This window comes from Hyalella azteca, unplaced genomic scaffold (assembly GCF_000764305.2).
Source record: "Hyalella azteca isolate HAZT.00-mixed unplaced genomic scaffold, Hazt_2.0.2 contig12686, whole genome shotgun sequence".
Taxonomy (NCBI): Eukaryota; Metazoa; Arthropoda; class Malacostraca; order Amphipoda; family Hyalellidae; genus Hyalella; species Hyalella azteca.
In genome coordinates, this window is record NW_025942638.1 from 13994 (window position 1) to 28431 (window position 14438).

General features: G+C 35.6%; 1 protein-coding gene across 1 annotated transcript; it reads right to left on the bottom strand.

Annotated features, from left to right (window-relative positions):
- Window positions 1–1615: 1615 nt before the first annotated feature.
- Window positions 1616–11252, bottom strand: LOC108668879 (astacin-like metalloendopeptidase). The gene is made up of 10 exons (XM_018156138.1): window positions 11076–11252; window positions 9447–9507; window positions 8587–8696; window positions 8062–8155; window positions 7233–7350; window positions 6646–6890; window positions 5869–6016; window positions 4903–5128; window positions 3705–3878; window positions 1616–1708 (listed from the first exon to the last, which is right to left on the bottom strand). The coding sequence occupies exons 1-10, from the start codon at window positions 11250–11252 to the stop codon at window positions 1616–1618; spliced, it is 1446 nt and encodes a 481-aa protein (XP_018011627.1).
- Between the last annotated feature and the right edge of the window lie 3186 nt (window positions 11253–14438).

Here is a 14438-nt window from a genome sequence, read left to right on the forward strand (position 1 = left end):
ACCAGCGTCATGAGGTGCAATATTTTCGACTTTTAATGGCCTAAGGGTATTTAAACATGTGTAGTAATTTCCGTAGATTTTATCGTTAGCTATCATCTAGATTACTTTGCGCTCGGAAACTAATAAACATTACCAAGGCCATCTATGTTCGTGAAATTATCTCTAGTTGCTTCGGCATCCCACAATGATGATATTATTCATGTAGTTATATATTGTTAACACAATAAAGTGATGAAATATCACTATTTTCCCCTGCTTTTTATAGGATCAATAGTATTAACCATCCTATGTTACAACTGGGCTAACTATCCTAACCTGCAACCATTTTAACCTGCTAATGCATGTCCAAAAAATGATTATCTTTATTCTCATTAATAATGAGGGTAAGAAAGATATGACATCATTCCATTTTTTATTATCACGAAATAAATAATTGGAATTGAATGTTTCGTTATCTTACTAAACAAGTTTCTTCTAGTTTAACTCTTTCTTTATTAAATGTAAGATTATTTTTGCTTGATAAATTCGCTTTCTCCGTCTTGTATTTTATTTTTGTCTTCTTTTTATTTGTAGATTTCCATTGCCAAATACATTCATTATATTCTTTATTATATATAATTAAAATAACGGACAATAAAACACAAATTAGCGTGCACTTTTAATAATGAACAATACACCACAAAATTAATACAAAATTTATATTTTTAACCACCGTTATTAAGATAATTTTAATTACCGTTACAGATATAATAGGCGGACGTGATGAACAAATTTCTCAGCCTAAACGTAAACAATGAAAAAAATCTCAGCCTATAGTTTAAAATATAACTATAGAATTTAATATTAAATTAATAATGATAGCGACAATGACACTTAAGTCGCCACTCAACAGACACTACACTTATCTCGCCACTCATCTTTAAAAATTGTATAATACTGGAGCCGTATGTAGCGGCCTAAGTGCACTTAGCGGCCTAGGTACACGTAGCGGCCTAAGTGCACGTAGCGGCCTAAGTACATGTAGCGGCTTAAGTACACGTAGCGGCCTAGGTACACGTAGCGGCTTAAGTACACGTAGCGGCCCAAGTACTCGTAGCGGCCCATGTACATGTAGCGGCTTGATTACACATAGCGGCTAAGTACACGTAGCGGCTCAAGTACACGTAGCGGCCCAAGTACACGTTGCGGCGGCTCAAGTACACGTAGCGGCCCAAGTACACGTAGCTGCCCAAGTACACGTAGCGGCTCAAGTACACGTAAGGGCCCAAGTACACGTAGCGTCGGCTTAAATACACGTAGCGGCCCAAGTACACGTAGCGGCGGCCCAAGTAAACGAAGCGGTCAAAGTACAGGTAGCGGCCCAAGTACACGTCGCGGCAGCTTAAATACACGTCGCGGCGGCCCAAGTACACGTAGCGGCGGCCCAAGTACACGTAGCGGACTAGGAGGCACTTCTGGTCCACTTTGGTCACAAATTTTGCTGCCTTTTTGTTAGTGTTTTTTCGATCATAAATATTGGCTTGTTAAATGCACCACCACGACACTTTATCTGTTATCTATGTATGTTATCTGTGTATGTTACCTGTGTATGTTATCCATGTATGTTATCTCTTTGTTATCTCCCACGGTGTCGTGTGTCCCACAGGACCACAGCCCGGCGGGACCACGCCATGTGGGCCACGAATTTTCTGCTGCTGATCGTGCTGATCTGTGGTCCCGACGNGACTTAAGTGTCATTTACATTATTAAACGCTCACGTTACCTAATTAAAATAATTACTAGGCCTGTCTGGGGCATAATTGAAGTTAGTTAGCAGTAATTGTAGAGCCTTCTTAAGTCTAGTAAATTTTTTTAATCTGAACTTAATTGATGGGCTCACTAGGCCTAAGGTGAAAATTTGGACTTGCTTAGGCCTAATGAATTCAATAGGCCTATGCAGAGCACATACGTAGTTATGGGACAAAGCATTTGGTTTTTATTAGGTGCAAGACTAGGCCTAGCTAGTTTAGAATTATGCTCATGGGTAAAGAAAAGGCGATTTTTCAGTTGCATTTTTATGGCAAGAAGATTTACGGAAGTTACATTTAATGAAATTTATAAATGATAGTTATTTCCTTCAAAGTTAATGATATTGAAACTAATGAAGATTATCAGACTAGACTTATGGCTTGCAGCAGGAGTAGGCCTATGGCTTGCAGCAGGAGTAGGCCTATGTCTTGCAGCAGGTGTAGGCCTATGGCTTGCAGCAGGAGTAGGCCTATGGCTTGNATTAATAAATAAATCATAGAAGTAATAGTTATTATAATTTATAATGAAATTGTAAAGTAATTGTTATTATAATTAATAATGAAATTGTAAGATAATGGTATTATAATTAATACTGAAATTTTAAAGTAATAGTTATTATAGTTGAAAATGAAATTGTAAAATAATAGTTATTAAAATTATTAATGAAATTGTAAAGTAATAGTTATTATAATTAATAATGAAATTGTAATTTAATAGTTATTATAATTAATAATGAAATTGTGAATTAATAGTTATTATAATTAAAAATGAAATTGTCAAGTAAGTTATAGTTATTATAGTTAATAATGAAATTGTCAAGTAATAGTTATTATAATTTAAAATGAAATTGTAAAGTCATAGTAATTATAAATAATAATTAAATTGTAAATTAATAGTTATTATAATTAATAATTAAATTTTAAAGTAAATTTTATTATAGTTAATAATGAAATTGTATAAGTAATAGTTATTGTAATTAATAATGAAATTGTAGAGTTATAGTTATTATAATTAAAAACACAATTGAAATAAATAATAATCAAATTTATAGTAAAATAATCAGAATAATTGAAACCTCAACATTGAATTGATACTAAATACAGATACTTTGCACAATATGGCTTTTTTATCTTTCTAACTGCTAAGAGATAGGGAAGACTTTAACGGGTAATTAAATAATTAATAACCTAAAGTATCATCAAAGTTGTCACTTAAATTGTCATCTAAAATATGACCTACACAATCACCTAAATTTTCACCAAAATTCTCACTTAAATTATCATTTTAATTATTACCTAAATTCTCAACTATATTATCAACTAAATTATCATCTAAACTATTACCATAATTATCAACTTGATTATTTTCTAAATTATCGTGTAAATTATCCCCTAAATTGTAACCTGAATTATCAACTAAATCATCAACTTAATTAACACATTATGATTATTGGCACCGAAATTATCACTTAAATTATCATCTAAATTATTACATAAACATTCAACTAAATTAGCACCTAAATTATTACCTAAATTACCGTGTACATTTTTACTAAAGTTTTCGCCGAAAATATTGAATTAAGCCCTTCAAACAGTCAGAATAATTGAAATTTGATAATTAACCAATTATAAATAATAAATAATTGAATATATTTAACAACTAATAGCGTATACCTACAACTTATTGTACCAAGGCTATTTTTCTTATATTATCATTTAAAAAGTAAATTAAATAATATTTATAATATTTAATAATATTTATATTATTAATTAATATGTTAATAATTAATCAATTAATTACCGCGGTTATGATCAAGAGCTGTCTNCTACCATCACCCATCACCCACCATCACCCATCACCCACCATCACCCATCACCCACCATCACCCACCATCACCCCCATCACCAATGACACACCTGGGGGGAGTTGCCGATGGGTAGGTGCATCAAGTTTGTGTCGGTGTGGGAGATGGCGGCGATGTCATTAAGTGGGTCAGAACTGCGCTCCCCCGGCAGTAAACCGACCGTGCTGGATGGCAGCGCTAGTACAGTCACTAGCAGCACTAAGTGCGCTAGTTCACACATTATTTCCTGAATAATAATAATAATAATATAAGTAATAATAATATTAAAAATTATAATTATATATAATAATAATTAATTATACTAATTATTATAATTATATAATTATAATTAATTATAATAATGATGATAATAATAATAATATTAATAAATATAATAAAATTATAATAATAATAAATAACTTTTATTACAAGTTAATAAAAATACTAATAATAAATAAGAATAAAAAAAGGAGTGAGAGTTTAACTGAATAGCGGCGAACTTTTTGCGGATGTGGGTCATACTGACACAGTTTAGCCCGGAAAAAAACGTATCAGTGCTACGTCCGCTCTCTGTTCGTGCCGCGAGCAAGAAAACGTATGAATTTTTGGACAATACAACCTAATCATTTTCTGAGTGTAACAAACAATAAGAATCTTATAATTGGTCTCCAGCCAATGATGGATCAACAATTATTGAACATTTTACGAAGAATTGACCTTGTTTCAACCTTGTTCAACGTGAGAACAAGTTAGATGTTCAACTAATTGCTCTTCAACTGTTCTCCGTAATTGGTCTCTACGCTAAGTAGAAGCCAAACTGTTCGCACACAACGCTAAGTAGAGACCAAACTGTTCACGTACAATCTAAGTAGAGACCATAATTCACATACAATGCTAAGTAGATACAACAATTATATGCGACGCTGAGTAGAGACAACAATTCACATACATCGCTAAGTAGAGAGCAACATGAATGCGTTGTTTAAAAAATTCCATTAGTATCGACAAAACTTTTATTCGCTAATAGAAAAAATGTCAACTAAACTATAATAAAAAAAATATAATGATAATGATCAGCCCTAATTTATTAAATTTACTTGTTAACTATGCTTATTTAAAACAAAGATAATTATCAACCCCTTATTAGATAGGTTTTAATTATTAAATTCAAATATTAATCAAACTTTAGTTATTAAATTTTAATATTAATGAAATAAAAGCTACATAATATTAATAATATATTTCCTGATATGAATAATTAATTATATCACAGCAAATGTTTTCGTGAGGCTTAATGTCAAAAATATATATTGATCCATGCCGCTGCGGATGTTATGCCAGTTGATGACGATGTAATCGTCACGATCAAAGCGGGATTGTTCGTGCCAGAAGCCAACCGCGTGCATGAGCTCGTGTACGACCACGCCGAACTTGAGGCACGCGTCGGCCAGGGACACAGCCTGGTCCTTGTGGATCCTGCCGATCTGACTTGAGCATCTGAGGGAAATGTGAGGGAAATGTGAGGGAGATGTGATGAGGGGTGTGTGAGGGAAATGTGAGGGAAATGTGGAGGAATGTGAAGGAAATATGAGGGAAAGGTGAGAAAAATGGGAGCGGAAGTGTGAGGGGAAATGAGAGAGTAGCGTGAAGGGATGGAAAGGTAGGGGAATTGTGAGGAAAATGCAAGGAATGTGTGAGGGAAATGTGAGAAATGTAAGAGGGAAATGTGAGGGAAATGTAAGGAAAATGTGAAGGAAACGTGAGGGAAATGTGAGAGTGCTCATCCCTCAGGTCTACTCACCCCTCCCCCTTGTACTCAACCCTCCCCCCTGTACCTGTCTCTTATACACATCTAGATGTGTATAAGAGACAGTAATAGGCGGACGTGATGAACAAATTTCTCAGCCTAAACGTAAACAATGAAAAAAATCTCAGCCTATAGTTTAAAATATAACTATAGAATTTAATATTAAATTAATAATGATAGCGACAATGACACTTAAGTCGCCACTCAACAGACACTACACTTATCTCGCCACTCATCTTTAAAAATTGTATAATACTGGAGCCGTATGTAGCGGCCTAAGTGCACTTAGCGGCCTAGGTACACGTAGCGGCCTAAGTGCACGTAGCGGCCTAAGTACATGTAGCGGCTTAAGTACACGTAGCGGCCTAGGTACACGTAGCGGCTTAAGTACACGTAGCGGCCCAAGTACACGTAGCGGCCTAAGNAAGACCCCTCTCCCTCCAGCCTCCAAGTCCCCATCACCTTGGACAGTCCCCGGCGCTGGCCTATGAGGCTCTTTCCGTCAAGAGGCTCAATGGTCTTAAGTCCTCTCTTGTGGTCTGTCGAGAACGAGAAGTGGCCGTAGTGCATGATGGAGTCTGGGGGCGGGAGAGGACTTGGTTAGCTGGTAGGTTGAATGTTGTAACATGGTGGATGAAAGGAATACGTACGTTTAACACTAAATTAACCCAACTCAACAGGCAAATCATCCAAAAATTGTTAATAATATGCGTTTGAAAATTACTTTTTAAAGACAACACTTCTAAAGAATCCAGTGTCTCCGATGTTACTCATGTACAATGAATTTCTAATTTTATTTTAATATATTAAAAAAATTAATTTCAACATTTTTAATATTAAAAAAATAAATGTTCAAAATTATTTATTCTGTCAATTTATTCATACATTGTCTCCGACTATACGCAAGTGTGCAAAATTTCAGATCGTTGTTGTAATGACTTAACCAAGTGGTGTGACACGGTCAGGTTGAAAATACCAACTCACCCAAGTTGTAAAACATGAAAAAATTGAAAATATCAATTCACCCAAATTGTAGGGCACGGAGAGGTTGAAAATATCAACTCACCCAAGTCTTGTGGCATGGAGAGGTTGAAAATACCAACTCACCCAAGTCGTAAGGCATAGATAGGTTAAAAATATCAACTAACCCAAGTCGTAAAGCATGGAGAGGTTGAAAATATCAATTCACCCGAAAATATCAACTCACCCAGGTCGTAAGGCATGGAGAGGTTGGATATAAAGTCCCACTGGTACTTCCTGAAGTTATGTTCCATGCCGCTGCGGATGTTATGCCAGTTGATGACGATGTAATCGTCACGATCAAAGCGGGATTGTTCGTGCCAGAAGCCAACCGCGTGCATGAGCTCGTGTACGATCACGCCGAACTTGAGACACGCGTCGGCCAGGGACACAGCCTGGTCCTTGTGGATCCTGCCGATCTGACTTGAGCATCTGAGGGAAATGTGAGGGAAATGTGAGGGAGATGTGATGAGGGGTGTGTGAGGGAAATGTGAGGGAAATGTGGAGGAATGTGAAGGAAATATGAGGGAAAGGTGAGAAAAATGGGAGCGGAAGTGTGAGGGGAAATGAGAGAGTAGCGTGAAGGGATGGAAAGGTAGGGGAATTGTGAGGAAAATGCAAGGAATGTGTGAGGGAAATGTGAGAAATGTAAGAGGGAAATGTGAGGGAAATGTAAGGAAAATGTGAAGGAAACGTGAGGGAAATGTGAGAGTGCTCATCCCTCAGGTCTACTCACCCCTCCCCCTTGTACTCAACCCTCCCCCCTGTACTCACCCCTCCCCCTTGTACAGATGAATGTAATCCTTCTGTGTCTTGCGAGGCACAAACCTAACGCAGGATTTGCTTTCGATTTCCTTGATGGCAGCCGAGATCAGGATCCGTTGCTGGGTGTCTGTTGAATACAGTCAACAGTTACGCTGTTGATCAGTTGAAAAACAGTCAACAGTTACGCTGTTGAGCAGTTGAAAAACAGTCAACAGTTACGCTATTGATCAGTTGAAAAACAGTCAACAGTTACACTGTTAATCAGTTGAAAAACAGTCAACAGTTACGCTGTTGATCAGATGAAAAACGGTCAACAGTTGCGCTGTTGATCAGATGAAAAACAGTCAACAGTTACGCTGTTAATCAGTTGAAAAACAGTCAACAGTTGCGTTGTTGATCAGTTGAAAAACAGTCAACAGTTACGCTGTTATTGCGTATAAAAACATTCAGATAATTAAGTGGCATATTGTCCCAATAGCGATGCACGATTTTGCGCTTTTCTGGGTCATCTTGACCCAGTTTGTGCGAGAAAACTAGATTGTTAGCGCTACTTGCACAAAAGTCACTACTCGTACAAGATGACTCATGTTTTATTCTATGTGATAATTCAGCTTAATAATCGAATAATAAGATTAGTTATCGTTACGTTAACTACGTTAACTAATTTATTAAAATCAGAAATTAGCTGATTTATTAAAATTAGTAATAAAATCATTCAATAGAAGTTTTAATTAAGTAATTTATTAAAATTTGTAATAGCTTAATTTATTAATAAAACTAATTTATATCATTTATTAATTTTATTAGTGATTAACTAATTAACTAATGAATAATTCACTATATGTGGAGGACAAGACGTAGGGTATCTCCTTGTGGGGCCACAGGCGGTCGGGCTGCAGGACCGCATTGCGGGGGCTGCCCGTAGTGTACTCCTGCGGGGGGTATGGGGGCATTCTTAATTATATTAATTAATAATAATGCTCTCATTAATAATAATCTTAATCTTAATGTAATCTTATAGATATATAATGGAAATTTTTTTGTATATCATTTAGGGGCGCGTATCCAGGATACTTATCGTGTCGGGGTATATAGGGGCTGTTGGGGCGCGTATCCAGGATACTTATCGTGTCGGGATATATAGGGGCTGTTGGGGCGCGTATCCAGGATACTTATCGTGTCGGGATATATAGGGGCTGTTGGGGCGCGTATCCAGGATACTTAATTATCGTGTCGGGATATATAGGGGCTGTTGGGGCGCGTATCCAGGATACATATCGTGTCGGGGTATATAGGGGCTGTTGGGGCGCGTATCCAGGATACTTATCGAGGCGTCATAACCTACGTCATAAGGCGTCATAACCTGCGTCATAAGGCGCCGTTCCTCCTCATCCTTGAACCAAATGTCGCCCTGGAAGACGCTGGGATCCTCGAGGGGGTCGCCCGCCCCCCCGTCGTCCACGAAATCCCCCGCTGGGGGGCGGAGAAAAAATTACGCTGAAGGAATGGGCGCTGAAAAAATTTAGGCTGAAAATTTTACGCTGAAAAGATATACGCTGATTTACTAAATTAATTTTCTCAAGTTATTTTTCAATAAATTAACTCTCATTATAACTCTTTAACTCTCTTTAAATTAACTCTCATTAACTCTATAACTTTTTCTCGGCAAGTAAAAATAAAAAAAACATTTGAAATTGAAAAAAACTATGAAAGATAAATGCGAAGATTTTGATTTGGAAATTTCCCCAAGAAGATTTTTTTTTTTTTGCGCAAAATTTTAATTCATATTTCTGTAATTATGAATAGTCTGAAAATGTTGTTCAATCGTCATTGAAATTCATCCACCCACTTTCAATTAAATTAATTTTGTGAAAAGTACAGTGAATAATAAGTATTTTCCATTGCATGCATCAATTTAAATAGACATTGTTTATAGATATTTCTTCTTTGCATAATTAACATTTTTAATAGAAATTTTTTCATTACCTAATGGACACTTTTTAATAGACATTGTTTCGTTACTTAATGGAAATTTCTCCAATATTTAAAATATTTAATGATATATATATATATTTATATTATTCGTTTGTTAGTATTGCATTGATAGGTAAGAAGTGAGCTTATCTGCATTAATTTAATAATGATAATTATGCTAATTATGACAATAATAATGATAATTATGGCAAATAAAATATTTTTAATAATGATATAAATGATAATTACTCGGTATCTCTGCTGCGAACTCGTCGGGGGAGAGGGCGGGGCCGGGGCGGTCATCCTCCAGCTGGGGGGGGGGTGTTGATTAATAATTAATAACTCACCATAATAACACGATATTTAATCGGAATCATTCTAATTTAAATCGTTTAAATCTTCTAAATAATTATAATTTCAGTCATTCTGATCATTTATATTACTGCAATCATTTGAATCATTCTAATGAAAATTATAGAACCAGATCCTCTGGCTAAATTTAATTAGTTAATGTAATTAAATTAATCAAATAGTTTATTTAAATTGATTTTTTAATTTGATCAATTATTGAATTTAAATAATTAATTAGTTATTTTGATTAATTAATTAATTACTCCATCAATTATTTAGCTAATTTGATTAATTTAATTAATTAATTGAAGATAATTGCATGTGTATTAGTTCCATTGTTATTATTAGAATAGACTTGCAACATGATTCTAGTCGAGTTTATCCAAAACACCTCTTTAACACACTCGCCCCCGTCTTTTTTCACTCACCCCCCGTTTTATTTCACTCACTTTGTTTTATTTCACTCACTCCCGTTTTATTTTACTCACCCCCGTTTTATTTCACTCACTCCCGTTTTATTTTACTCACCCCCGTTATATTTCACTCACCCCCGTTTTATTTCACTCACCCCCATTTTATTTTACTCACCCCGTTTTATTTCACTCACCCTCGTTTTATTTCACGCACCCCCGTTTTATTTCCTTCATCCCCATTTTATTTCACTCACCCCCGTTTTATTTCACTCACTCCCGTTTTATTTTAGCCACCCCCGTTTTACTTCACTCACCCCCGTTTTATTTTAGCCACCCCCGTTTTATTTTACTCACCCCCGTTTTATTTCACTCATCCCAGTTTTATATCACTTAACCCGTTTTATTTCTCTCACCCCCGTTTTATTTCGCTCACCCCCCGTTTTGTTTCACTCACCCCCGTTTTATTTCACTCACCTCCGTTTTATTTCACTCACCTCCGTTTTATTCCACTTATCCTCGTTTTATTTCACTCACCCCCGTTTTCTTTCAGTCACCCCCATTCTATTTCACTCACCCCCGTTTTATTTCACTCACCCCCATTTTATTTCACTCACCCCCGTTTTATTTCACTCACCCCCATTTTATTCCACACACCCCGTTTTATTTTCACTCACCTCCGTTTTATTACTCATCCCCACGTTTTATTTCACTCACCCGCGTTTTATTTCACTCACCCGCAGTTTTATTTCACTCATCCTCCGTTTTATTTCACTCATCTTCGTTTTGTTTCACTCATCCCCTATTTATTTCACTCACCTCCGTTTTATTTCACTCACCCCCGTTTTTTTCACTCATTCCCGTTTTATTTCACTCACCACCGTTTTATTTCACTCATCCCCGTTTTATTTCACTCATCCCTGTTTTATTTCACTCACCCCCGTCTCAATTCACTCATCTCCGTTTTATTTCACTCACCCCCGTTTTGTTTCACTCATCCCCGTTTTATTTCACTCACCACCGTTTTATTTCACTCATCCCCGTTTTATTTCACTCATCCCTGTTTTATTTCACTCACCCCGTTTTATTTCACTCACCCCCGTTTTATTTCACTCACCCCGGGGGGCTTGCCGACAGGGAGGTTATCAACGATGTTACTCAGCGGGATGAACGATGGGTTGACGAGCGCCCCCTCCACGCCCCCCACACCAATACCCATCACCACCGTGGCCACCCATACCGCGGCCACCATTTGCGTGAGTGTGCTACTCATGGCCACCGATGATACGACCATCCTGGGACGGATGATAGTAAAACGTATTCAAGTATCATTACATTAATAATTTAGAAAAAATGTTACAATTTTATGCGTGTGTACATAAAAAAACTAAGTTTTATTATTAGGAATTCAGGATCATTTATAAAAAGATTTTTAAAATTTCATACTAAGTAAGAAGTATTATAATGATGATCTGTTCTATAATAATGGTTTAATGGTGTATGGTATTATTAAGCAAGGGATTTTAAAACGTTTGTTCTGAGTAAGAAGTATTATAATAATGATTTGTTTTATAAAAAATGATCAATGGCATTATTTAACTGTGGAATAAATTGTTTCATGGAAGTACTAGTTTAAAATGTGTAAAGATAATCTTGTACACAAAGTTGTTTACTGTAACACAGGACGCAGCTACCGCGCACACAGGTCTGTGTTGACGCTGTGTATTTTAAACGCTTGTGTTCACACAGAAGACGAGGGGCAATGACCTTACACGATTCAGCTTCACCCTGTTATTTAAACTTCAATTCTTGTAATAGCAATAACAAAAATACAAAAATAATAATATGAATAATATTATTATTTATATTTATATTATAATAATATTTCTATTTATAATATTATTATTCATAATAGTAATATTGATCTTTAAATCATCTATGTCCTGTCTCTTATACACATCTAGATGTGTANCATGCAGCACTCATGCAGCACTCATGCAGCACTCATGCAGCACTCATGCAGCACTCATGCAGCACTCATGCAGCACTCATGCAGCACTCATGCAGCACTGCTTCACCGCTCACACCCTCCAGCAGACTGCAGACTGCAGCAGCAGAGCTCTATGGTAATTATGTTACCTTATCAATAATTGTGGACGAAACGCACGCGGCCAGCCACCGAAAACACACCTTAACGCCACCAATAAAACACCGTTAAGCCACTAATAGTACGCCCATGAATGCCTATTTAAGTCCTTTATTTTTAGTTATTTAACGATTACTAATTCCCTTTGGCCAATTTTTTTACAAGTCGCGTTATCCAAATATTCTTATTGGTAATAAAAATTGATATTAAATGCACTAAAAAGTATTTATATGTTTCTTAAAAAGTGTAAGAAAGAGTTATACATTTTTCTTATTCATTTTTCTTATACTCAAAATCATGAAACATTTTGAACGGCATTTTACCCACCTCACCTTGAATGAGTAAGATACAGTGAATTAAATGAAGACTAATTCAAAATTTGCTAGAATTTTGCATGATTTTTTTTTTGTTTAAATTCTGTGTCCTAATCAACAATAAAAACTGTGTTTTCCTTGGTATGCATTAACAAGTGCGCTGGATAAAATACAGGAATAATACAAAAAAATTATTATATATGGATATAAACTAACCAGTGGCCTCAATATCAATTAAAACCAGATTTTTTCTTTAGAACTTCTTATTATTGTATATTGAAACTCTAAACATATAATATATATACGTGTTATGTTTAGGTACCACATTTACAACAGTACAATCGAACCTCGTATTTTTTCTCTCTTTACACCCTGAGTATTGTTTATCTTAACAGTAAATAAACTAAAATTTTTAATATACTGTTGATATTTTAAAATTATTGACAAATTTCCGAAAATTTTTACTACAATAAATAAGTGCATTCATACAGATATATCATTTATATAAAGCTAACTATAGATACATTACCATTGTAGATTTTTCGACTTTATTTAAATTTCGAAACCTGCGAAAAGAAGACTTTCGACTTTATTATAATATTTCGATTTTATTATAATAGTACATGCATATGCAAGCATTACTTATTATTTAGCTAAGTAAGATACAGTATAAATAAATAAAATATTTTTATACGATACGTAAGATCATAAATAAGTTAATGGTTTCTTCATCCCGCATCCTGAACACCACCCGCCCGCATGTCTCGGGCCGACATCTTCGCGGCCACCTTCAGTACAGAGGGCAATGGCTCAATAAATGATCTATATTGCGTATTCTCATATCTTTATATTACCTTTCATGATGATACCTTCATAATTTTTTTTTTTAATTATTGTATTCAGTCCTACGTAAGTTAGGGATTCTTAGGGATATTTTTGTTCTCTTTATTTTATGTTCGGAATACTTGATGTTTTGCGCAAATTATTCATTATTAGGAAAATGTTACATACATAGAATTAGATTTAGTATTTATGTGGGAATTATTCCCAATATATCCATTATTACGATTTCGTTAGTAGTTACATTATGGTAAACTTGGTGCCACTGGGGATCTAAAATTACAGCAATTTATTGTTATTCGGGCACCATTCTCAGAAATCAATTAGAAGGCAATGTCGCTTATGCAATCTTAGAACTTCTGTCGCTGTTTTTTATCGGTCTACAAACGATAAATAACTATTCTATTAACAGAACTGGCCCAATAATTTAAAGCGCAATCGATTCAACTCCGCAGTAATTATAACATGACAGAACATAGTGATGTCGGCGCTAAAGAGTAGGCCTGATGTGGCCTGTCGCCGATTCTTTTCCTTTTCGTGCCTTGTTCATAGAAGATCTAAAATCGTATCATTTGACCGGATCTTTTCATGACTGACGATAGTTTGAAGTAGCTACTAGACTTCCACCGGGTTCGATATGGTGCTAGGCATTTCAAATCTGAATATATATTTTTCCATAGCTTTTTCTAGTCTGTTCTTGAACGCGTTGGAGCTCCAAGGAGCGCCAACGATGTCATCGGGGAGGCTGTTCCACATGTCGGTGATTCGAAGCGAGAAGAAATGTCGCGTGGAGAAGTTGCAGCACAGTTTTTTTAGTTATGGTGTTCGTTGTTTGTTTGTGGTTTTATTTATTATTATACACTGCTAACGGTATATACATCATAAAACATCATCTTATACATTATATTACATTCTATGCACATTTCTAGGTCCGTCGCGATGGTGTGAGGTATGAGAGAACGGGATGTATGAGCAGCGATATGTGGAGAGTGCCTGGAGAATGAGGGAGAGGAAGAAGTTAGCGAGAATGGTGGCTTGAAGGATAAAGGAAAAAGGCAATAATAAAACAAGAATAACTGTAACGATAATAATAATGTAATAGGGTACAAGTAATTATTCGGGACCTAAAGGATATCATTTCTAATATGAACTTTAAATAATACAATGCAATAAATGGGAC